This window comes from Zootoca vivipara, chromosome 2 (assembly GCF_963506605.1).
Source record: "Zootoca vivipara chromosome 2, rZooViv1.1, whole genome shotgun sequence".
NCBI lineage: Eukaryota > Metazoa > Chordata > Lepidosauria > Squamata > Lacertidae > Zootoca > Zootoca vivipara.
The window spans coordinates 47,996,669-48,023,458 of NC_083277.1; the positions used below are offsets into that span (position 1 = coordinate 47,996,669).

At 40.7% G+C, this 26,790-nt stretch overlaps 1 protein-coding gene across 1 annotated transcript in view; it reads right to left on the minus strand.

Moving 5' to 3' along the window:
- SYN2 (synapsin II) overlaps positions 1-26,790 on the minus strand; it is a 152,167-nt gene that overhangs the window by 68,736 nt on the left and 56,641 nt on the right. Inside the window, exons 2-5 of the mRNA XM_035106223.2 lie at positions 16,806-16,863; positions 14,494-14,585; positions 11,604-11,760; positions 4,779-4,868 (exon numbers count right to left, since the gene is read on the minus strand). Coding sequence (XP_034962114.1) covers positions 4,779-4,868; positions 11,604-11,760; positions 14,494-14,585; positions 16,806-16,863 — 397 coding nt within the window. The remainder of the gene's footprint in view (positions 1-4,778; positions 4,869-11,603; positions 11,761-14,493; positions 14,586-16,805; positions 16,864-26,790) is intronic.

The window sequence follows — 26,790 nt, forward strand, 5'->3', positions numbered from 1 at the left end:
GTCCAGCCCCTTCCAATGCAGTAATCTCAATTAAAGCATCCATGACAGGTGGCCATACAACCTCTGCTTAAAACCTCCAATGAAAGAGTATCCACAGCCTCCTGAGGTAGTCTGTTTCACTGTAGAACAGCTCTTACCATCAGAAAGTTCTTCCTGGTGTTTAGCCAGAATCTCTTTTCTTGTAACTTGAAGCAACTGGTTTGGGTCCTAACTTCTGGAGCAGGAGATTAAAGAGGTGCTAACCTTCCAATGATATCCCTTGATGGTGATATGGCCACTGACCTGCTTGTAGTTCCTAATTATTGATAACTATTTTCTCACCGTTTTACAGCAGAATTTGCACAGGCTGCAGCTCAGTAATACAACATCTGCCTTGCATGCAAAAGGCCCCAGGTTCAATCCCCAGCATCCAGAGGCAGCTAAGCAAAGGCTCCTGCATGATACGGTGCAGAGATGTTACCAGCCAGAGTACACAACGCTGAGCTAGATGGACCAATGGTCTGATTCAGTATAAAACAACTTCCTATGATTTATGAATTCACCCCAGCTCATAAATTTGCTTATATCGATACACCATAAAAGAGGAAGCAGGAACAGTGTTCTTCCTTGACCATGAGCATCTCTGACTATTTCATAATCCAGTGCAGATGCCACTGTTCTCCACCTGTTTTGCAAACTGCATTATGAGGCAGTGGGACAGGTCCATATGTTGCAGCCCCAGGCACCTTTTAGGATACAATAGGACTTGCTACTCAGTAAACATGCTTAGGATCATATAGAAACATGCTATGAAGAATATCTACTTCCTGAAACAATGTTTAAACAGCTGAATATGCTATAGTTTTTGCAGAATGTAGAAGTCAACTTTTTTGTTGTTGTACCGCAACAATTCCCAGAATGTGACTCCATAAAAATGATTATATATATATATATATATATATATATATATATATATATATATATATATTGTAGCACAAGTTTTTTATTCTAAGTCCTTTGACATTGAAACATTGGCTTCAATAAGCGTATAAATCACATTATTAGTTCTGGAAAAAATATCTTTCATTTTCCAAAATGGATTTTTGATCAACATTTATATATGGCTTTTTGTGTGAAACAAGTTATTCAGTGTAGGACTAAATATAGCAAGCATATTCTACTACTGTATCATGCATGTGACTTTTTAATCCCATAAATTACATAGTAGATAGCAGGTACAGTACTTCAAAGCAAGTACCTACAAAGCAAGTGCCTACCTAATGTAATTTCCTTGAAAAATAAATCCCAGCGTTCCCTCATCTATTATTTCAATCTGCAGCATGGGTCAATTTGTAACTGCTGGTTTTCTTAGGTAAATGTGAAAATACATCAAGGAAATTGCTAAGCTTTCATCCAAGCAGCAATAAGCATTTAAAACTAAAACATGCTAATTTTTAAAAGCCATCTACTGAAGCAGATAAGAAGAGTGCTATTTTTGTGCAGTTGCAGTTTACTGCTTTTTAGAAGGAAAACAGAACCCAAGAGTTTTCTAAAGGAATACAAGTATATCCGATTGACCAGCTTCAAACTTAGAGCATCAGAATACTCTGGTATAAAATTCTGAACAGCAAGTTGTTGAGGGGAAGGGAACTGTGAGAAACTCTTGAAACATCACCAAAAAAAATCTGCCTAGACAACGTCTCTAAGTACTGTGGTTTGGCTCCAACACTACTAGTGACAATCCTCTCTCCCTCTCTTTGGATCATCTCACAACAGCAGCTAAGCTTTTCACAGAAACTGCAAAATCTATCTGTCATTCTGCATCAGCTGTTTTCCAAGTCACTGCCTTTACAAAGTCTCCCTCAGAGAAAAAGAATCACAACAGGAAGAATCTCCAAATTTGCAGTCATCACTGCTTATGTGAAATGTCCATAATAAAAGAATACATGTGCAGATGAAGAACCATGGCCATGTTTATATTCATATATCATACATAATATTAATCAGACATTTTATCAGCCAGCAAAATAATTTTATTGAGATATCATGACTTTGTGGTATTGGTATAGAAAAGAGGACACACATTCTTTTACTATGTTGTAGGTGAATATTTCAAACTCAGGAATGTCAGGTAAACATCAGAAAACCAAATTCAACTAGCATTGCAATCCTGAACACATAATGCAATCCTACGTATGTCTATGCAGAAGTAAGCCACACTATGCTCAGAGGGACTTAAAGGTAAAGGTAAAGGGACCCCTGACCATTAGGTCCACTCAAAGACGACTCTGGGGTTGCGGCGTTCATCTCGCAGCGTACAGCTTCCAGGTCATGTGGCCAGCATGAGCTTCTGGCCAACCAGAGCAGCGCACGGAAACGTCGTTTACCTTCCCGCCAGAGTGGTACCTATTTATCTACCTGCACTTTGACGTGTTTTCGAACTGCTAGGTTGGCAGGAGCTGAGACCGAGCAATAGGAACTCACTCCATTGCGGGGATTCGAACCGCCAACCTTCTGATCGGCAAGCCCTAAGCTCTGTGGTTTAGACCACAGCGCCACCCGCGTCCCATCAGAGGGGCTTACTCATAGGTAAATATGGATTAGAATGCATTTTTACTGGGAAGTTGCACTGAATTTAAGGAGCCATACTTCCAAGTAAACATATCTAGGACTGTGCTACAAATCACTTTTTATGGTGTAGAATTTTTTTAAGGCCCTCGTCGTTTAGTAATAAAATATTTTGAATCAATAGAAAAGGCTAGGCATATTCTGTCATGTACTTTTTTTAGCAGAGTTCTAATTTAGAAATTAATTCATTCAAATGCAAGTTTCTAGCCCATATGCTGTTGGGAAACACCCAGGTATGTAATCTACAGTGTAATACTATCCAGAAGTCCTATTAAATTCAATGGGCCTTACTCCTAAGTAAGTGAGATTAGGCTTGCAGCCTTAGGAGCTTCAAGAATACAGTACTTGTATTACCTATTGTTAACTAGAAATTTCTGGCTTTAGCAGAAGATTTTCCAAAGCTTGCCTCATTTGCTCGTAAGACAAGTGAGAGACATGCTAAGAATACAAATTAGAGAAGCTAGCAATCTTTCCAACACAGCCCAAATTCCAAGGAGATTCCGATTAAATATATGGCATATAAAGGGCAAGACTTGTGTTCCTAAACATTCAGGATTATGTATTTGTCATTTATATTTCGGAGCAAACACCACAGTAACAGAGTGTATCTGTAAAGTGCTCCTCATTCTGCTTCTCTTGTACTCTTTGAAAAAAAATACCATCACTGAATCTGCCAGAGCTGGAGGAGGGAAAAAAACCCAAGCACTTGAGGTATGAAATGGTGTTTCAACCACCGACACAGCAAAATTTGTATTTTCTAGTTTGTGATTCCTGTACTGTACATTTAACAATTTAACATTTAACAATGCTACTCTTCCGGTGCATAGCAACTATTCTATAGCAGGGTTTTCAGAATAGTACCACCTGATGCCAACACAGACTGTTCTCTATCCTAAAGTCAACAATTACTTCCTCAAACTACAATTCAGCTCAGTAGTCCTACTGTGGTTAGTGTACCACAGCTCTCTGGCAGGCATGATGAACCATAGACTTCCTTCCATCAATGGAACTGGGCAAGGATCATCCTCACAGTTGTGTTGCAATTCAGAGGTCCACAGACTTCTTTGGATGATCCCCATGCTTGTCTCCAGCTTCTAGGTTGGGCGGAAAGTTGGGACTTGCTTACAGAAGTACAGTGCCAAACAAGCCCCAGCTTTCCACTCCAGAACTGAAAAAGGACAGTGGGTGTTTGTTGTTGTTTTTGCTGGTGCACTTGACAGCTCAACAAAACAAGTTCAGAGCTGGGGTGGCGGTGGCAGCAATTGTCCCTGCAATTGCACAAGGTTCCCAAGGCTTCCTAGCTGTGCAGGATCACCCCACCCCTCTTCAATCTGGGGAACGGGGCTTGGGCTTCCTCTGCAGCACAATCAGGAACAAATTTCCAATCAGGAACAAATTTCCTCTTCCCAGCTCCAAACTTGGAGGTATGGAAGAGAGTGGATGATTTTCCTGGTGTTGCACTGAGTTTCAGATGCAAGTCTAAACACTCTCCTGGTGGCTACTAATTTTTGGTTGCTTAGGTCCACCCAATTTTTTGTTTTTTTCCTGCCCAGCAGTGGTTTTCTTTCGTTATCTCAACTAAGACGGGATGGGGAAAGATTTCTCCCAGAATAAGACTCTCATCCTAAAATATCCTTCCTACTCACATTAAACCACTACATACATTGGTCTAGAGAAATAAGAGGATGTGGGAAGCCACTCCAGGCTTACTTTCCGGTAGTCCATTATTTTATCACGTACTAGATGGCATATTTGAAAGTGAGAGGAGAAATGCTTGTTAGTATAAAGCTGAACATGTGTATAATCACAAAAACCAATTGTTAACAGCAATCCATGAATCAAATGCACTCAAAAACCACAACAGCCTTTGAGGATGAGTCAGTGACAGCTACGTTGAATTCTTCTCCGGAAAGTACATCTTTCATTTCAGTGTTTGTAATGGTTTATTTTTAAAGTCTGTTAAATAATGTTTCCCCCATTTTCAGAACTTTAGATATTTCAGCTGGGTAGTTAACCAAGTTAAGGTCTGTTGGATGAAACGAACTTTTAAGTAGCATTTGATATCAAGTAACAGCTGGTGGGCAGAGCTATAATGTGAGTCATGCTTTATTATAGCTCCTTTCCCTACTACATAGAATCAACTGGTATTTATGTTTGTTATTCACACCTACCATTTCCTTGTGATTGGGATAAAAGGTTTGCTCAATTAAAGGGAACTTCTCTGGTCCCAAGGTTCTGTAGATGGACACCAACTGAGCAAACTGCAAAAGAAAATAAACAGAATTCTAAGCTCAAAGTGCAGGCTGTACCAAAATTACTTCAGCACTGTTATTCAGCACCATAATTACTATCTATCAAAAATTCAAGAGTCTGTTAAAAGATTCCTTCTAGTTTACCATATTCTTTATTACCCACCTACAGAAAAAGAATGCATAAAAAGTAAAACGTGCAAGTGCAAATGATGGAGAAAATAGTAATTTCATAAACCTGTATTGTTTTGGCGATTCCACTTTCTTTTGAGCCTATGGCCTAGCTAAACTGAAAAAGCCTGTGCCTACTTTTTACAGTACAGAACAAGCTTCTTTTAGGTATTGTATTTAGCGGATGTTTGTTTTGGAACACTGAAAAGAATAAACTGATAGACTCCATGGTGACCGCTATATGCATGAAAAGAGAATCAGCTAGGCATGGCAATTATGCTTAATTTTGAATTGGGTATTTGGGGTCACGAAGAGTCTGACACGACTAAACGGCTAAACAACAACAATTTGGCATTGCTCATCTGACACACTTCTGCACAGATTTTATACAGTGCAGCTCATCTACATTGGCTCCCAGTACGTTTCCGAGCACAATTCGAAGTGTCGGTGCTGACCTTTAAAGCCCTAAATGGCCTCGGTCCAGTATACCTGAAGGAGCGTCTCCACCCCCATTGTTCTGCCCAGACACTGAGGTCCAGTACTGAGGGCCTTCTGGCGGTTCCCTCCCTGCGAGAAGCCAAGTTGCAGGGAACCAGGCAGAGGGCCTTCTCGGTGGTGGAGCCCACCCTGTGGAACGCCCTCCCATCAGATGTCAAAGAGAAAAACAGCTACCAGATTTTTAGAAGACATCTGAAGGCAGCCCTGTTTAGGGAGGCTTTTAATGTTTAATCGATTATTTTATTTTATTTTTCTGTTGGAAGCCGCCCAGAGTGGCTGGGAAACCCAGCCAGATGGGCGGGGTATAAATAAGAAATTATTATTATTATTATTATTATCATCATCATCATCATCCTAACGGGGCTCCCTGTCAGACAGTGCTGCTTACCATGGAACAATTGGAAGCTCACTTTAACTTCCCAATGTTCAGGTGTGGGGCAGCTGGGCATGCTTGGGTGGGAATGGCATCATAGGCCAAACCAGGACCCATGCTGCACCTAATTTCTCACCCCAGTGCAGAATTTAGAATCAGGGTTCCAAATAGGAGAATTTCAGTGCATTTTCCCTATGGGATCCTATATAATAATGTCCAAGTTGTCCCTGCGTCCAAGCTGTCCCGTGTGTCCCTGGGGTACTGCGCATGTGCCCCAGGGATAGAGGGATTGGACAGCAGAGACTGCGCGCGCGCACTCTTCCCCCCCTCTGCCTCCTCCAACCGCCGCTCCCGCCGGACACCGCCTCACTGCAGGGCACGTCAGGGAAGCGAGGGTGGAGGCCGGCGAAGGCCTCCTCACAACCCTCCCTGGCCCGTGAGAGGAGCGGCGGTTGGAGGAGGCAGGGGGGGGAGAGTGCACGCGTCCTTCCTGTCGGCGGCTGGGGGAGAGGAAGGAAGGAGGAGAAAGCGCTCCTCCGTTCCTGTCCCCCTGCCGCCGACAGCAAGGACGGGTCCCAGGGTTCGGAGAAGCGCTGCACAAGCGCTTCTCCGAACCATGGGGTGTCTGCTACCTGTCGGCGGCTGCGGGAGAGGAACGGAGGAGGAGAAAGCAGCGCTTTCTCCTCCTTCGTTCCTGTCCCCCTGCCGCCGATAGCAAGGACAGGTCCCAGGGTTCAGAGAAGCACTGTGCAAGCGCTTCTCCGAACTCTGGGATGTCTGCTTCCTGTCGGTGGCTGCAGGAGAGGAACGGAGGAGGAGAAAGCAGCGCTTTCTCCTCCTTCGTTCCTGTCCCCCTGCCGCCGACAGCAAGGACAGGTCCCAGGGTTCGAAGAAGCGCTGCGCAAGCGCTTCTCCGAACCCTGGGAGTTCTGCTTCCTGTCGGCGGCTGCGGGAGAGGAACGGAGGAGGAGAAAGCAGCGCTTTCTCCTCCTCCGTTCCTGTCCCCCTGCCGCCGACAACAATGACAGGTCCCAGGGTTCGGAGAAGCGCTGTGCAAGCGCTTCTCCGAACCCTGGGAGGTGTCCTTGCTGTCGGCGGCTGCGGGAGAGGAACGGAGGAGGAGAAAGCAGCGCTTTCTCCTCCTCCGTTCCTGTCCCCTTGCCGCTGACAGCAATGACAGGTCCCAGGGTTCGGAGAAGCGCTGCGCAAGCGCTTCTCCAAACCCCAGGATGTTCTAGAGCCCGTTATTGAACGGGCTGAAATACACTAGTTATTTTATAAGATTGCAAAACCACCAGCCATTCAACAGGTTTTTAAGGCAATTCTCATACACGTCACACCTAAGAAGGAGAACTTAATTCCATATGCCCTCAGTCTTCAAACTATGACATCTCAGTTGCAACAACAACTTCTCTCAGCAGAATCAACAGCCCTTCAGAGCCACAGCAACATTGGAGCTGAGTATCATGCTGTGCTCAAATCACACACTTAATTCTCCATTAACAAAAATGTTGAGCCTTCAACAGACAATTTTCTGTTGCCGCCACTCCACATAGTTCAGCTGGATGCACAATGACACAAAACATGAATGATAAGCATAAGTTAAAGATTTGTAACTTCAACAAATTAGCAGGAAGAAACAGCACAAGCAATTTAGGACTCTGAATCAATTTTAAATATGGCATAGTCCACGAAATGGTGGGAAACTAGAATGAGAAGATCTCCTCAAGCTACTAACTAGTGTTTCAAGTCCCCTCTGGAGCTATTTTCATTTCAACTGTATGTATGGTAATAAAGAAAAAACAACACATATCAATTGGGAGAATGTTATGGTAATTGTGTTTTACCTGGTAACTAAACATATGACGTTTATAAGAAATAACAATAAAGAACATATACCAGTAACATCTATGCTTATACTTTAGAAAATTTCTAGCACAAGACATTTTAAAACATCTGTTCTTTGATCAAAAAAGAAAATGAGTGTGATTCATTTGAATATTATTCAGTTCGAGTGATGTTATCTATGTGATTTGTTTCTAAGTGTAAAAATAACAGGGAAGAAAAATGGGGCAGTGGGGAGGGGAAATTAAACATCTTTGGTTCTGTTTGCAGCCATCTATCTACTTTTTCTTTGGGGAAATGGATCACTGTCTGTGATTCTATGATGTGCAAGGATGACTGTGCTTGATAGTTCAATGCCTTCATAGATTTTACTGCGAGAATTCTTGTTCTTAGTGCATTTTCTTTGTATTGCTAGCACTTTGTATTCTTACCTTTCTCATATAAAAGCTGTCTTTTCATCTATTAAAGAGCTTTTCTCGATTGAGGGGAAGGGATTGTCAGCTGAAATCTTTATGTGTACCACCAATGCTTTGTACAGATAATAGTAAGCACTTGGCAAGAGAGCTCTTTCATTTTATAATAAAAGAATGTGCAAGATGTATTTTGTTATCCTAAGAGTGGAACATTGTAGCTTTGAGTGAAATCCCTAGGTATAGGGTACACTGAATGCTAATGCTGTAATTAGAGACTTAGATAATAACAGTTTTACTATTTTAGTTTTATTCACATGTATTCAAATGTAAGCATGTGCCATGAAACAGAATAGGACATTTCTCTCTCTAATGTACAGCATTTAAAATAATTACACCTAAATGGGAAATGGGCTCATGTCTTGCTTCCACACAAAAAATGAGCACAGAACTTTCCAAGGGCGTCTCTCTCAGACTGCTGCAGGAGGAGGGAGGAAGAGAGAGCAAATAGCAGAACTGCAGTTGCAGCTTCAATCTGAGTGGGAAGCTGTACTAAGAGGAGCTCTTCCCCTCTTCACTCCTTTCAAGTACAAAAAGAGAGTGCAGACTGAACTTGGGAATCCCTTATGGGAGGACTGCCTCTGGTCCTGGAAGCAGCAGACAGCAATCATATAATTCCTCTCTATCCACCTTCTCCGTACCATGAATAATATCATTACATGTTTATCATGTTCCTCCTTAGTTGCTTCCCCCTGGCTCCCAACAAAACAGTTGCCAACATTTTAACCTTTTCCTGTAGAGGTGTTGCTCCAGCTCCCTGATCATTTTGGCTACTCTTTTTAGGTTATATGTGAACCCCTTCTCAATCATTATCTTGGTGAGATACCCAGCGAGCACTTAGGGCTTTTGAATAAAATGAGCTTACTGCTCATTTTATTTCTTTTTCTTTTTGGGCATTCCGTAAGTTTTGTGTTGACTGAAGTTCTGTTGATATGAAAGGTGCTGCTTTCCTAATTTTTTTTTTAGATTGTATGGAGATTACTGGAATTATTGTACAGTATATGCTCTCTAAGTTCTGTTAATGCGGCTTGGTATGTTCTATTCCTTATCCCAGGGTCTGGTGAGAGGGGTATCCATGGATTAAGAATATGCATTATTTATTATCTAGGGCCAGGGTAGGAACATGTGGCCCTTCAGATATTGGACTCCATCTCCCATAGGCCTCAACAGGCATAGCCAATGTTCAGGGGTGATGGAAGTTAGACCATAGCATCTGTAGGACCACATATTCCCCATAATTGCTCTAGGGTATTTTGGAGTTGACAGATCACTTGTCATTTTCACAGTCGATGTTGCTCTGGGCACCAGAAAATATCCATTTCACAGAAGAAAAATGGTTGATGCTTGGACACCCCCCCCCCAAATAAAAAACCAGACAGAAAGCAAAGATCCCTACCAAAAAAGAGACCCGGGTTGAAATCTTCACTCGTGTATGAAGCTTATAATGGGCTAATCACTATCTCTAAGCTTAAAGGTAAAGGTAAAGGACCTGTGACATGAACGACTCTGGGGTTGCAGCGCTCATCTTGCTTAACTGGCCAAGGGAGCTGATGTTTGTCGCGACAGTTTTTCTGGGTCATGTGGCCAGCATGACTAAGCCGCTTCTGGCAAAACCAGAGCAGCACACGGAAACGCTGTTTACCTTCCCGCCAGAGCGAAACCTATTTATCTACTTGCACTTTGACGTGCTTTCGAACTGCTAGGTTGGCAGGAGCAGGGACCAAGCAACAGGATCTCACCCCATCACAGGCATTTGAACCACCAACCTTCTGATCGGCAAGCCCTAGGCTCAGTGCTTTAGACCACAGCGCCACCGGCGTCCCAGTGATCTCTAAGCTTAACAGACCTCAAAGGGTTATTGCAAGGATAGGATGGTGGTTGGGGGTGGAGACCACTTGGAGCTCCTGTGAGAAAAGGTGGGGTATAAATAAATAAATGCATTTTAAAGAGCCAAAATCTTTTGCTAAAACATAACAAAAAAACATTAGAACTCCCGCATGCCATATCTCTAAAAAGGATCTACCCAGCCATTCAGTAAAATATGATTTCATAAAATGTGATAAATGATAAATTTATTCATAAGTGACAAGCTGGTAGTAAATTTTTATACTGTAAACCCTTCCCACCTGCTCAACACTCAGCCATTTATGGTTTCATTCAGACTGGCATGTTCCAGCTCTTCAATTTTATGTTGTAAATCTATAAAGCCAGTTTCTTATGCAAAGGGCTGGGTGAAGAAAGATAAAAAACATCCTGGTTTTAAATGATAAGGGCTTGCATGGCTAGTCACAAATGTTAGCAACCTTTTGAAACAATAGCAGGAATGTCAAGACTGAGAAGCCTAAGGAAGAAAGAGGCTGGATTCAAGTATAACTGGTTTTGTCCTTAATGCCAGCAGGTGCCTCATTTTTAAAGAGCTTGCTCTAAGGCAAAGGCATCCTAAAAAGCTTATCACCTCACCTTAACTTTCTGATTGCAGGAGTGATTCTATGGGCACTACAGCATGCACACACAGAGACCTCAAGGAAGAGCAACAGGAAGATGTAACAAAATTGAGAAAGATGAGTGCTCTAAGCACAGCAGGTGCAATTTGTGTCGATAATATCTACCAGTGGGATCTGCACACATGTAGTGTGGAATGTTCCCATTCAGGGTTTCAGACAGCCATGTCCCATTCCAAATGCTCAGTTCTATTCAATTCTATTCTCCTTCTTTCCCGTTTACTGTTCTCCCACTCCCTACCTCCAGTCACATCATCCACTGAGCATTATGTGGCCACTGAGCATGTGTAGCCCTTAACGGGATGGCTTTTTATGGGGGGTGGAGGAGGAGGATCCCCTTTAAGCTTTTGTACCTCCTTAAAATTTCTGCAAACCTTGGGGTGCCCCCAAAACCTTCTGATCTCTCTCTCTTCTGTACTGATGGTGCTATTGGCTGTACTGATGGCTACAAACGAACTGCCACTTGGAGCAAATGTGGTGTAGTCATTTGAGTGTTGGACTCAGACTAGACAGACACAAGTTCAAACCTCTACTCATCCAACCCACCTCAATTTCTTTTTGTAAAGATAAAATTAGCCAGGGGGCAAGGAGATGTGAACATGTATACCACCTTGAGCTCTTTAGAGTAAAGACAAGAAAAACGTAAAAAAGTAACAAAACAGCATAGAGTAAAAATGTTTTGTATTTTCACATGAGAAATTAAAATCATAGCTGTTGGGACAGTTAATAAGCCTACCATTGGACTAATATAGCGTTAACTAATGTTTACAAAATTCTAGATGGTCAGATTTGTCATGCATCACACAAAATGATTCCTTCCTTTTCCCCAACCTTCCAATTCAAAGCGATGGTTGTCTTCGAACTCGGGAATTTCTGTCAGATAACTTACCACCCAGGGCTTGTCACAGAAGTTGAAGATTGACTCTAGGGAGTTAACACTTGGGATGCCAGCATAATGCATCCCAATGATTAAGTTACGGAAGTCTTCATTTTCTGCCATTCCGAACGAGTGTTGTCGAACAAGAACGAAGTCGGGCCTGAATGATCTAAGGAGAATAAGAGAATTTAAACATTTCTTCCATAAGCTATTTTTCTTATAAATGAAAGTAATACAAACATAAGATACTAGGTAAGAGAACAAAGGTTACTATATTTTTTCATATGAAACGTTTTGCACTGAAAGCCAGGGCCCGCACGCCCCCATAAACCCAATGTTCTTCTTTCAGTGATTTGTGTTATTAAAGCTGTGGTCCTATTCATGCTCACTTTGAAGTAAGCCCACTGAAATCAATGGGAGTTTCTTCTGTCTAAGTATGCTTAAGACTAGGGTGCACATCCAAGAGAAGAAGCTCCAGATTCCCCAGCTATACCTGGTCTACCCAAGTGACATCTCTTATAATCTATAGTGATGCAGCTCTGATCTAGCAACTGCATGCTCACTGAAAACCGTATCTTTGATATTTGTTCCTAATATACTATACTACTTAGATAACTAAAGGGAAAAGCCAACATCTGTATGAAAAGAAAAGAACAATCAGAATAATTTTTATTGCCTGGGACACTGGGGCAATCACCTGTAGGGCAGCATTTAGTAAAGCGTTCTGTACCTATAAACTACAATTAATAAGAAAGAAGAAGAAAATATATTGGGATTGTTGGAAATAAGTGCCAGGACTGAGGTGATAAGGTATGAGAATTAGGAGCACAAAATATAGGATGTTAGGAGGCAACAAACAGATAAAAGGAGGTTGAATGATAGAGCAAGGAGATAGAGATACAAGAAGGTAGGCTATGCTATAATATGGTAGCTTGCTGCCCCCTAGAAACAGATAATGCCAGAAAATGGCAGTTAACCGCATCCTCTATGACCACTATTTGTTTCCTAATTTCAGACATTGAAATTCTGGTATGGGAAACCAGGGCAGTCTCAAGCAGGTCGCGCGCCCTGGCGCTGAGGGGCGGAGATCGCTCTGGCGCCCCCACCCTCGCAGGGCGCAGCATGGTTTCTGCGCGGCGCCCTGCCTACCGGGCTGGCGCCCTGGTGCACCACGCCACCAGGGGTCTACCTAGAGCCGGCCCTGTGGGAAACCAATCACATGGAAGCATTAGCTATACCACAGAAGTACATATGAATAAATTCTGAAGCAGAAATCCTTGGGAGTGCAACTGAATTTCAAATAAGCTTCTTTTAAAATAAAAAATAAAACCTTTTTCACCCATCATTTTTTAGATATGTTCTGCAATATCTTTATAAATCAATACATTGTTCCTCCCTGATTATATTTACAGCTCATGCACAGTTTGGTAATTTAATATAACATTTAATCAGCAGAAATATTTGCTAGCCTTTTGAATGACTACGGGCTTGGTCTAGCTGTATTGCAGGCATAAATAACCCTGATGCAAGGAAAGATTCACACAGGTCATGCCAGAGCCCTAGCTTCCCCATGTCCCATTGCAGCAAAAATGAAAGCACTATTCAGAGCATTGTTCACAGAGGCTCAGATGTCACAGAATTGTACAGCTGGAAGGGACCCTGAGGACCATCTCCCTGTAATGCAGGAATGTGCAGCTAGTCCACATGAGAATTGAACCCACAACCTTGGCATTATCAGCCCCACGCTTTAACCAGCTGAACTAACTGCCTTCCAATAATACCTTGGCATCATGATATGTATGCTCCAAGCGGGAAAGGGAAGAATAATGGGAAGAATAAGATTCTGGTATGGGGATCCCTCCAGGAGCAGGGAATCATAGAATCATAAAACTGTAGGGTTGGAAGGGATTTTGAGGGTCTTCTAGTCCAACTCCCTGCAATGAGCCCTTTGTAAGTATTAATCACTGGTGCATCACAGCACCATTTGTTATTTGTGGGGTTCCTTCCCTCTTCTATTTATTTCAAAGGAACAGGGACAACACCTAATAAACCTTCCTTAGTATAGTAGATGACTTTATTATAATGACTCATTAGTTCTGCAAAGACAGGAAGTTTTGAACAGTATTGGAGGTAAGCTTCCACAAATACTAAATCACCTTTAAAGAAACAAGCAACGTGAGTCAAATACCCTAACCAAAGGAATAAACGGTTTCAGAAAATATTTTTATAATTTGAAAAATAAATTTGCCTAAAGCTAATTTCATTGCTATGTCTCATTGCTATTAAGAGTTGTTCTTTTGCTTTACAAGTTACAAAGTGATCAAAACAGAGTTCGCTAAATCAGAGTCATAGCTACTGGGTGGACGGGGGCGCTAAGCTGTTTTATTTATTTTATTTTATTTGCCCTGGGTGAAGCCTCCAGATACCATTGCCCTGGTACCATTGAGGCTGCCAGCCTGTGTGTGTGTTTGTGTGTTTGTGTGTGTGTGTGTGTGTGTAAGCAAATGCATATGGGAGGAGGGTGCCAAACAGGGTCTGAAGGCAGCCCTGTTCAGGGAAGTTTTTGATGTGTGACATTTTAATGTATTTTAAATTTTTGTTGGAAGCCGCCCAGAGTGGCTGGGGAAAACCCAGCCAGGGCGGGGTACAAATAAATAAATAAATAAATAAATAAATAAATAAATAAATAAATAATACCGTAATAATAATAATAATAATAATAATAATAATAATAATAATAATATCTTTGACCCAGGTGGAATAAAGCCTAGTTTCGCCCCTAGCTAAATGCTGATCTAATTTAATAATTCAAAAGAACACTGTTGGTTTTAGCAATATGGTAGTTTTCTACTGCTTTAAGTTAATTTCTGTTTTTATGAGGAGAGAAAAAACAACAACTTACCTAACAACTTTAGTGCCATTTCGGAATGCCTGCATGTCTATAGCATAATTGCCATCAGCATGAGCTATCAAATTGACCTCTGAAAACTGTGCCTGTAAGAAAAGAAAAAAAGAACCTCCATAATCAATTGTGTCAGATTAGATTCTTCTTCACGTATTTAATTAAGCTGTTACTCTACTAAGTGTTAATGTTCCTAGCTCTATCTTTGTCATCTGAAGGAAGGAAGAGTTTGGACATGTGAAACTTCTCCCTTCGTTGAGGAGGGTGCCAGAAGAAGTTGCTAGATGTTGCTACAGGAGTTCTTTTCTGAAGGCACGAGTTAGCAATCCTGTTTAGAATCCTATCCCACTCCTGAAAATATTTTTCAGATGAAAGCCAGAAACAGTATGCGTCTAGAAAAAAACACTACTGTATCTTCAAATCTATACAGTTGATCAAATCATTCTGTCTCCAGGGTATCCTGTCATTCTGCCAAACAATAAGAAGAATTCTTACCACATATCAAGTACAAATGTGTGGTTTAAAAATAAGGTGAAATGGTTATCATGCACTTGGGGGTGTGTGAACTCCATACAAACAATTCTGGATGAATAGGAGATCAGGGCTCCTCTTGAGCACCTTTTATAATATGTTGGTATAAGAACCAACTTTTAGGCTGATGCTAGTCACTGTACAACTTCAGAAGAAAGTCATGGATCTACCAGCTGTGCAGAGTTTCTGTAGCCTGCATTTATACTGGTTTTATATAAAAGTATATATGTAATTTCTTTTTTAAAAAAATCAATTTTATTAGATTTTCGCTTACAAATCAATCATATCAAACCAATTATTCCAAATTATACAAATATATATATCTATTAAACCAAATATTATGCCAAAAATTTACTTCCCCATGCTTCAAATTCTGAGGGTTCTGAATATCGATAATTGCTGCCATTCTAATCAAAGTTCCAAGTTCTTTCCAATCCTTTTAATCCAACATAGTCCAGATCTTTTCCAACAGCCTCTGAAATGTTTTCAGGCGAGATTTACCACAAAGCCTATGTTACTGTGAGGATTTTCCTGTCAAGTATATATGTAATTTCACTATAGTCCTGACAGATTTCCAAGTGATATCCATGTGCTCTTTCTTCAACAAACTGAGTACTGTATTTTAACAATACATGGCACAAGTTGTTATTCAGGAAACCACTGGGAGCAATCATCAGGCATTTTGCAGTAAGCTCTGTCTCCCTGTTCCATTGGTACCAAGAGAGGCAGTTAGAGTGGAAATAGCAATCGGCTGACCAGGAGTCAAAACTGAAGCTGAATCCAGACAAGATGTAGGTGTCATGGGTGGGCAGGAGCTGTGTCTGGGAGTTAGTAGAATTTCCTGCTCTCTCCTTGAAGGAGCAGGTGCATACTGTAATTTGGGAACCATCATTGTCACTTGAGGCCAGCCAGGTGACCTTGGTGCCTAGGAGGATCTACCCCTGGCTCGGTGAGCATACTACGGTCCCATCTAAATAGGTATAACCTGGCCATAGTTATTTATGGTCTGACAACCTCCAAACTGGACTACTGTTTGCAGCTGTCCCTGAAGGCAGCAACAAAATTGCAACTAGTGCAAAAAGCTGCAGCAAGTATAGTGGTGGGAGCAGCAGGCTGTGAGCATATTACTGTTAGCATAATCGCAGAAGACCTGTGGTTACTCCCATATTAAAGCAGTGAAAATGATTGCCACTTGTTTTCTGGGCCTAACTCAAGGTGCTTACTTTGACATTTATCATTTAAAGCTCTTAATGGTCCAGCACCCAAACCTCCACAAGCCCAACTTCCAACTTCTTCCATGTTAGCATGCTCATGCTCTAAGATTAGTAGATGAGGCCCTCTTGATGGTCCCGTCGCAGAATGATGTACATGGTGTGGTGGCCCAGAAAAGGGCCTTTTTAGTGGAGGCTCTTCACATGTGGAATTCCCTACGGAGATGATCAGCCTCAACACTTTGCAGTTTAGGCAGTTGGTTAGAAGTGCCTTGTTCAGCAGGTGTTTGAATGAGAGACCTGATCATATGAATGGATTAGTTGCTGCTGTTGCTATTAGTAAACTGCTATCTAGTGAACTGTAATGAATGGAGTTGTATATTTTAAGGATTGTGCGATTTTATGGATTTTTAAAAATTCTTATTTGATTTTGTGAACCACACTGTGATCATGCTAAGGGTGCTATACAAATCATGTAAATATATAAATAAAAATAGATAAATAAATAGATAGATAGATATCAAATAAACAGAAATATGGGGAAATGAAATGAAATTCTTAAATTGATACCTGTTCAACTTTAATGTCATATTCCCCATGGACCTTTTTCCCACGAAAAGATTTGGTCCTGAAAAAGAAAATAACTAGAATAAATCTGGTGTAAATATAATGGTATCGGTAGAGTTAAGGCATTACTCTTTGGCAAGCTGGGCAATACACTTTTAACATTATTAAAGTTATTGGATGGATGGATTTTAACATCTCATTTAAACTTACCTTATTGGAAAGATTATATTTATAGCTGACATTTAAAAAATAAAATTTGGTGTATATTTCATATATGCACACAGTGAAAGACTGACACTTAAAAACAATTCGAATCTACTTTATATATTGGCATATGGACTGTATTCCAATTAGGGTGAAATACTCCCCCTCAGATTCACCTTTTCTTTGTAAACATCCGCTCGATGAGGCAATTATTAAACAACTGATCTCTGGCATGATTCATGTTTCAACAAATGACTTCAGTTTTGAAAATAAACACCAATACCGAACACTAAATTATGCCATCTGGAGTCTAACAAAATGTTAAACAAAACGAGACCACGAATACTTCCAGTGATTTAATTCCACATAAGCATTAAAAGTAGAAGTAGAAAAGCATTAAAACATTTCTGAATGTTTTATTTTTAAAATATGTTTTCTCCTCCCTCCAGCATAACTTTATATTCTTGGAATCGCTGATTCAGAGGACTAAACTCTGACTAACTTTTGAAGTGTTCCTTCACTGAGAACTTGGGCCCATTCCAAAGTTAAGTGGCGCCTTCAGTGCTTAGAAAAAACATCAACAAGCCTTAATTATTCCCAGCATACTAACTTGGGAGATTTGCAGCAATATTGAAATAGGGTCATTTAATGTCTAAATTACATCCATTCATGAAAAAAGGGAATATTAAACATTTGGAAGCTCCTATAAAAACTTGTTTGGTAATGACTGTGATCCCCTGCTTAGTTTACAGCTACTATGCAAGGTAAATCAGTAGTGGCCAAGCTATGCACTTTTAAAAGAGAGCAGCTGCTTGCCAGTTTGAGAAAGGCTAACAAAACAAAGTACTCCTGATGCAAGTAAATATAGTTTTATAAATAAAAACGGGTGCTTTTTCTCTCTTTATGTAGAATTCACTTTCCTACCAGAATGCAATGTACATTAATATCTATAAATAACTTGTGCATGCATTTTAGGAAGGAAGGCTCTGGCCTAGGTCTGCAATTTAGAGATCAAGGTATACAATTTTCTTTGACGCTGACAAAGTTAAGAAGGAAATGTCAGCATCGGCTTGTCGTTGAGCAAATGCAACCTGATTTTGAATTAAAAATCCTTGGGAAAATTTCAACTTTCCAAATCAAATGTTGCTTGTGAAATGATACATGTGAGAGAGGAATGGTAGATGTTCAGGTGGTGCTACTCCCCCCCCCCATGATATGCCTTTCAAATGTTCTTGCTTCGGCAGGAGGGGGAGGATACACAAGTCAATACCATAAGCCACCACTGGACCAAGAGATGCAGAGAGTTATGTCATATACTTTCTTCACAATATACTTTCTCCACAATATCCAACTCACCACAGTCCATGCAAGTTAGAAAGCAGGACAGGCATCATTATGTCTATTAAAAATATAAAATACGTTTCGCAGGTCACCAGCATGGTGCTCTTGATCAACATGGTACCATAGCTGCCAAGTTATCCCTTTTTTTAAGGGATTTTCCATTATGCTGAATAGGCTTCCTCGCGAGAAAAGGGAAAACTTGGCAACTATGCATGGTACTCTTGAGGACTTCCTTGAATGCTGCAAAGTTATTGTAGCCTCAGCATACTCAGTGCCCCCTTCATCATAAGATGAAAAGAGGGGTGCTCTCATACACATCAGATCCAGTAAACCAGATGCTCTTGAAATTGCACATTTTTGCCACTGGTCCCCCACTCCCAACCATCATATCACAGGGCACATCTTACTCCATTGACTAAACCAGGCATCCCCAAACTTTGGCCCTCCAGATGTTTTGGACTACAATTCCCATCACCCCTGACCACTGGTCCTGTTAGCTAGGAATCATGGGAGTTTTAGGCCAAAACATCTGGAGGGCCGCAGTTTGGGGATGCCTGGACTAAACCATAAAAACCATGGATCTAGAGGTTTCCAGCAAAAATAGTGCAAAAATATGGGTCAGAGACAAAAATTCATATAGATCATCATGGTTTTTACACAGAAGACAGATGGGAACAACTGGATTGCCAGTCGTACATGTGAAAAGGATCTAGGGGTGTTAGTAGACCACAATATTAAAATGAGTCAACAGTGTGATACAGCAGCAAAAAAAAAGAAAAAAAAAAAGCTAATCTAGGCTGTATTCAACAGAAGTATAGTGTCTCAGCCAAGGGAAATAATAGTACCACACCTGGAGTACTGTGTCCAGTTCTGGGCACCACAGTTTAAGGATACTGACAAGCTGGAACATGTGCAGAGGAGGGCAACCAAGATAAAAAGGGGTCTGGAAACCAAGCCTTATGAGGAATCGTTGAGGAAACTGGAAAAGAGGAGACTGAAAGAAGATATCATAGCCATCTTCAAATATCCGAATGGCTGTCCCATGGAAGAAGGAGCAAGCTTGTTTCTCCTGCTCCAGAGGCTAAGACCCGAACCAATGGATTCAAGTTACAAGAAAGGAAATTTCAACAAACTTTCTGACAGTGAGAGCTGTTTGACAGTGGAACTGACTCGCACGAGAGGTGGTGGACTCTCCTTCCTTGGAGGTTTTAAAGCAGAAGTTCGATAACCATCTGTCATGGATGCTGTAACTGAGATTCCTGCATTGCAGGGGGTTGGACTCGATGACCCTTGGGGTTCCTTCCAACTCCACAATTCTATGAAGCTTTTACAATCAAGCAGTATACACATTTTGTGGTGATGGCGATTTTTAAGTCACTGCTGACTGAGGAGGTACAAAAATGTGAGGAAGTGTAACTAAGTGAGGAAAAGGCAAAGTTTATAGGTAAAAGTAGTTAAAGTATCAAAGGATTTATTACACAGAGCAAGTTTGAGGAATCTGTGGTCCTGTAGGTGATGCTGGACTAAAACTCCCACCATTCCTGCTGACTGCAGCTGATGGGAGTTGGGAATACAACAATATCTGAAGGACCACAGATTCCCCATCTCTGATATATATATAAAAGTGGAGTTGCTATATGCTGAACTATTTTCCTAATTATAAACTTAAGTAAACCACTCTAGATGTCACTTCTGAACAATTAAAGGTGAATATTGATAAAATGTGGAAAGTTATTCATTTTTGAATGAAAATAAATGTGCCACATTCTGCTATTCTTTTCAGTTTTTTTCTTTTTTATCCCCCCCCCCCAAATGTTTTTTTTTTTCCAGTTTGCAAAGCAGGACCATCCTAGTACTCTTTCTGTAGCTACTGGAAACACCTTATGTCATCAGTTCTCTACCAGGAAACACAATTGTTTTAGGAGGCCCAGTAGTGAAGTGTTCAGCCAAGGCAAATTAGTTGCACAGTATAAAAACAGCTCACTTAAGGGAAGACATGTCACCACTGAAAACATTGAGGCTAGTCTTCCAAATGATTCAACTTTGTGGTTTGATTCATCATGGAACCCCACAGTAAAACCTCAGGGTAACACCACATTATTTTGTTTGTTCCCTTAACCAATATTTCCTCATTCTGACTTGAAAGTCAGTCATTCTTTCACAGGGTAGTTAACTTCAACTTACCCCCACATTTTCAGATTACTTTCAGCACCTATTTTGAACTACAGAAATGCTTCCCCCAACTGATGAGGGGACACATGCAGAAATGTGGTCATGAAAATGGGCTCTGGGTGAGTGTGTGGCAACTACCACATCCCTACCTCCACCACCAGCTTATTTTGCCCAAACCTTTCTGTTGCCCTTTGCCACCTGCACCCAGGCCCTTCCTTTCCGTCTCATTTAACTCTAGCGTACCTGTGACCAGTTAGCAAGATGCCCGCTGAAATGTAGGAATACACATGGAAACATGATATTGGGACGGGTGAATCTTTCCACTAAGAGTAAATGCTTTACTTTGCCCCAAACCTTGGATTGATGGAGGAGACTGAAAATAGTGAGCTTGTGTCTTTTTGATTGAAGCTGGTTGCTTACCTGATAATAATTCTCGACTACTTCTAGGAATGTAGGTCAAGGGCATGGTAGCTGTTTCACCAGCATAGAAGCATAGCTGCCAAGTATCCCGTTTTCCCCGGGAAACCCCTGTTTTTACTTGCCTTTTCCCGGCGGTCCCCTGTATCACTTCATCTCTTTTTCTCCGTTATTTGCTCCTGCCGGCGGCCATTTTTTTCCTGATTTGCCCTTCTATGGGCACCAAAAATGGCCGCCACCGGCTTCGAAAGTCGTGTCTACGCATGTCCGGAAGTGCATAGACACGACTTCCGGTGTTGGCGGTGGCCATTTTGAGTGCCCATAGATGGGCAGAGCGACACCGGAAGTTGCGTCTACGCACTTCTGGACATGCGTAGACGTGACTTTTGAAGCTGGCGGCGGCCATTTTTGGTGCCCATAGAAGGGCAAAGTGACACCGGAAGTTGCGTCAACGCAACTTCCGGTGTCACGCAGCTGCCGGTCCCGGATTCTGCAGTCCAGGACTTGGAAGGTAAGCATAGAAGTGATGTATCTCTATCCTTTGGCTGGAGTTAAATAGGATTGCTCTTTCATCCTGAAATCCTGCACTCACTTTACCTGGAAGTAAATTCCACTTAACTAAACAGGACTTACTGCTGAGTAGAAGAGCACAGGACTGCATTTTTGCAGTTGACAAAAATATATAGGAGGGCCTAATAGCAGCAGCATCAACATTATTTGATTATTGATTATTTTATTTATATACAGTGGTACCTCGGTTTATGAACACAATTGGTTCCAGAAGTCTGTTCATAAACTGAAGCGTTCATAAACTGAAGTGAACTTTCCCATTGAAAATAATGGAAAGTGGATTAATCTGTTCCAGACGGTCCGCGGAGTACTTAAACTGAAGCGTTCATAAACTGAAGCGAACTTTCCCATTGAAAGTAATGGAAAGTGGATTAATCCATTCCAGACGGGTCTGCGGAGTACTCAACCTGAAGCGTACTTAACCCGAAGCATGGGTGTAATTGGTTCCGGAGGTCTGTTCCTAAACTGAAGCATTCATAAACTGAAGCGAACTTTCCCATTGAAAGTAATAGAAAGTGAATTAATCTGTTCCAGATGGGTCCGTGGCGTTTGTAAACCGAAAATTTGTAAACCAAGGTGTTCATAAACCAAGGTTCCACTGTACTGCTTAATATATTAAAAATATATGTAAGTGGTGTACAGAAAACTGAAAAACAAAATATTACAAAAATACAATTACAAATAAAAATGTACTATTAATATAAAGGTACTAATATATAAAAATCAATATCAATTCATTTTCCTTCAGGCACACCTTTCTCTCAGCCTCTGAGTTCTCACTCAGGGCCCAAACAAACTCTCAGCTCACCCACAAAAGTCTCACAAAGAAAAGAGCTCCTGGAAACAGCGGACATCACATTTGCCTCTCACTCTAGACATGCTTTTATGGGCAGGGCCAAGGTGGATGGTACTTCCTCAGGCTGCCCACAGCGGTGTCCCATTCAGCTGCACTCTCCACACCCAGTCCAGGGTGTATTTCGCTTCAAAATACCTTTATTTGCTAGCAAATGCAAAGTAGAGAGAGGACCAATTTAGTGCCTCTTTTAGATGAGTCTGGCTGCAGAAACTATTTCGGAATTATAACCTATAATTTGTAAAAGTACAAATGGTACTTTTTCTGACTCTGAGCCACTTGCTTTTTGGTATACGGGATAGTGTGTGTGTCACAATATTTCCCCCAAGGATATTTTAGTTCACTGAAGAAAGTGCTATTTTTGCAATGTAACATAGGGTACGTTCTAGTTAGTCACATTGGGATATATTTAAGCATGTACTTAATAATCTTGTTGAAATAAATGAGGCTAAGTGTGTTTTTAAATTTAAATTTAAAAAGAAATTAACATTTCCTGCTAATGTCTCAAATCCGTTCTTCTCAATTATATTTACTACCAGCACATTAATACTGTACACTGCTTATAGTTACACTTTCCCTAAACAAGGCGTAGAACAAATCTTCTATGGCACAGATGCAGTATGTTACACAGTTAAAGTGCTAAGATCAGGCTACATTCAGATGTACCTAAAAGTCCCATGAAAGGTATGTCCAGATGTAAACTCATTAACATTACTGTATTTATTCCTTGGTACAAACTAACCAGAGCTGAAACTCATACTAGCAGCTCATTTAAGTAGTGTTCATGCTTGTGGGTGGAGAAAAGGCAGAGGTAGCCACAGTGGAATCAAAAGATTACAGGAATGTATTTAACTGCATCTACAGCTATTTTCCAACACATTTGGCTTTGTGAATACCACTGCTGCAATGATATCCCTTAATGGCTTAAAAAAAATCGCCACCACAATTAATGTAAATCTATGTCAGCAATAAATAATTTGGGGGACACAGCATAACAAAGTCTTCAGGCACAGTAAAGTTATACATGTTAAGGCATTATATTGTACTTTTATGGAATAGGATTAATTTATTGCTATTTCTTTGTGGCCAGACCCACAAAGCATTGAACCAGATCTAAGTGCTTATTAGACTGATTCTTGAAAATAAATTAAACCAAATGGCGAGGCTGATTCTAATGAGATCTAGAGGATCATTTACAACACGCTAGTGAGTTGTAGCACCCAACCAATTGTAATGATTAGTGGCTACTGGCTGTTGACCCTAGACAGATTTGTTGGGTCTCTCTTGTAAGAGAAAATACAGGATACAAACTCTATAAACAAATACTTCTTTTTAAAAATGGCAATTGACAAAGCACAGCTCCAATGCCCACATCATTTCCATGGAATTAACACAAATCAAATTATCTATGAGAACATTCCATTCTTCTGCTCACAGAATAAGATGTTACCGTAATATTTCTGAGTTTTCTAAGTACCATAACTGGAAATAATTCATATTTCCCAGCTCAGTGTATTTAATGACATGGATCACATGTTAAATATTTTCAAGAAGTGGATACATTTCAAATTTCTTATTGCCTCCTGCAGGATATTCAAGATTTTAGTGCAATGCACTAAAACTTTTCGTATAGATTCTAACTTTTTAAAATTGATACTTAGCCTGTGTTTCACATTGTAACTTCTTCTTTTTAAAAAAGGAGCACTATGCTCTTCTCAGCTCTCGGTATTTCACTACTGCCTTCAAAATTGTTCTCTGTAGTTAATTTTCCAAAAACACATAAATTAGAAGCAGCAGGCTACCCATTTCTACTGCCCTCTTGTGTAGAAAAAGTGGAATCCAAAATATTCTGATACTACTGGTGAAATAAACAATTTATGGTGGACAGTAATAATCATTTAGCAATGTTATGTTCACTGGAGTTCAAAAAACCCAAACTATTGTTAAAGATTCCAGCACAGCTTCACAAGTGCAATCCTATACAGGTCTACTCATAACCGTGGTTGTTATTATATATATATAGCTCGTCCTCCACTAGAAGATCCCAGGGTGGGTTACAACTTTCACCAACTTATAGTTCAGTATTAAAAACAGCTAAATCAAATTAGTCACAGAAATAGGGTGGGTCAAGATACCCTGCAACCCTGGAGACATTACAGAATAGATCAAATGTAAAGTTAAATGCTTTTTTCCAGTAAAACTTAAGTAAGGACTTAGCTGCATTTACCTTTTGTCCTGCTCTTTGCAGGCACAAGTATGCACTTGAACACTCCATATCCAAGCATTGTAGGTTTTTGTTTGCCTGTTTGTTTTTTTGCCCTGAGCTTTTCTGGAGAAAACCCGCTCTTAAAAGCTGAATCAGAACAAACGTCAATTTGGGTTTTCCACAGCTGTTAACAGTAATTTACATCAGTGGTGTCAGAATATTTTGGGATGAAACATCCATGTAAATGTTATATATGTTACTTAATGTTTGTTTTGTTTTTTTAAAAAATCTTGAATATTATTAAATAGTTTTTCCTAAGTAACAAATGTTCTACAGACTTTGTCTCTAGCTTCACAGTGTCTGGTCAGCAAAGCATTCGGGAGCAAGCCCTGATCTTTCAAGAGGCACTAATTACTACTACTACTACTATTACGGTATTATTATTTTATTTATACCCCACCCATCTGGCTGGGTTTCCCCAGTCACTCTGCATGCCTTACAGCATATATAAAGCATAGCAAAATATCAAACATTAAAACTTCCCAATCCAGGGCTGCCTTTAGGAACGGAACTCGTTTAGGAATGGAATCCTGGTTCAGCTTTCCCAAGACCCATTTATTAGGCCAATCCAATCCAGCCCATTTTGCTCCTAGGCACTGGTTTGAAACTTCTGCTGCATTATCTGCATCAGAAGAAGAGGAGAGATAAGCCCTATAGGGGCATTCTTTTTACTCACATGAAAGCAAAACAAGTGGAGCTTATGGGTCTTTGTGAGGTCAAAGGAAGAATCCTCCATTAAGAGCAGTGTCTACTTGTGGGGGCTTCCAGTGCAATTTACAACCCTGATTGTGCAGGGTTCTTAATCATAGGGGAAGGGGAGTCTTCATAAGTAGAGGAGGCTTTCTGCTTCAGAACTTTGCCCTCAAACTGGGGGAGTTGTAGACTGGGTAAAACTTATGTACTGGGGGGGGGGGAGAGAGAGAGAAATAGAGAGAGAGCGTGCTTTGGTGAAAGAATAGAATCCTGAGGGAGGGGGTCAAAGAAGAACAATTCAGCAAATTCAGCATCACCTTCTGGAATGTGTTAGTCAGATAGGACTAGAACCATTGCAAGGCAATGCCTCTAATCTCCATCCCAGAGAGATGCCCCATTTCAGACCCTCCAAGCATCCCTATTTTCCAGGGACAGTCCCGGATTTACAGACACTGTCCTGGTTTCTAATCTGATCCTGTAATGTCCCGCTTTTCCTTAGAACATCCCTATTTTCATCAGAGAAATGTTGGAGTGTATGGAGTGATATGACCCCACGAGCCAAGGATATAAGTAACTATGCAACCTTTAAAAGACATCTGAAGGCAGCCCTGTATGGGGAGGTGTTTTTTTTAAAAAAAAGTTTAATGTTTTTATTATGATTTTATATATGTTGCAAGCCACCCAATAATAAAATTATTATTGTTATGGAATAGGACGTCCCTATTTTCATCGGAGAAATGTTGGAGGAATGACATTTTATCAATGGGATAAAAATGAGCCAAGAAGTCGAGCAGAACCTTGCAACTCATACTGCATTGCTTTGAAGACAGCTTCTGATACTAAAATGCACAATTCAGTGCACATCTACACAATTTATTGTAAAAGCATTAAAATAATGATAATGTCCCTATGCCTCCCAATCCAACTTTTCAGTGACAAAAATCTTTTAATATGTGTGTGCATTCCGCCATTTATGTCTATACAATAATTATTTGGAAAGTGCTGCTAATCCCCACCCACAAGTAGCCCATGCTAAGGTAACAATTCAGATAATCCACTGACCTAATATAAAATTCAAAAGCAACAACAGTCTTATTGAAGTCTGTAATAGTAAAGTTAAAATACAGCAGATTGTGATTAACCACTGCCACCTGCTGGTTATTTATTTTTTACAAGTACTGTACAGTACTGTAGTCTTCATTGCAACAGAACATTCCTTCCTTCTCAAAATCATCACCAAATACCTCAGAGAAAACAATTGATACATGTTGATTGATACATGTTGATTAACACATGTGCTGCCACTCTGCACTTTTATTAATCCCCCTTAAATAGTAAAGAATTATCAGAAGAGTCCTGATTTATTCTACTACCTCTAGTATAATTCCCTCTGATCCTGAATACATTTTGTGTAAAAACAGTCCCATTTGCATGGGAAGGAGAGCGGAAGGCCGGGGAGACTGCTTACACCT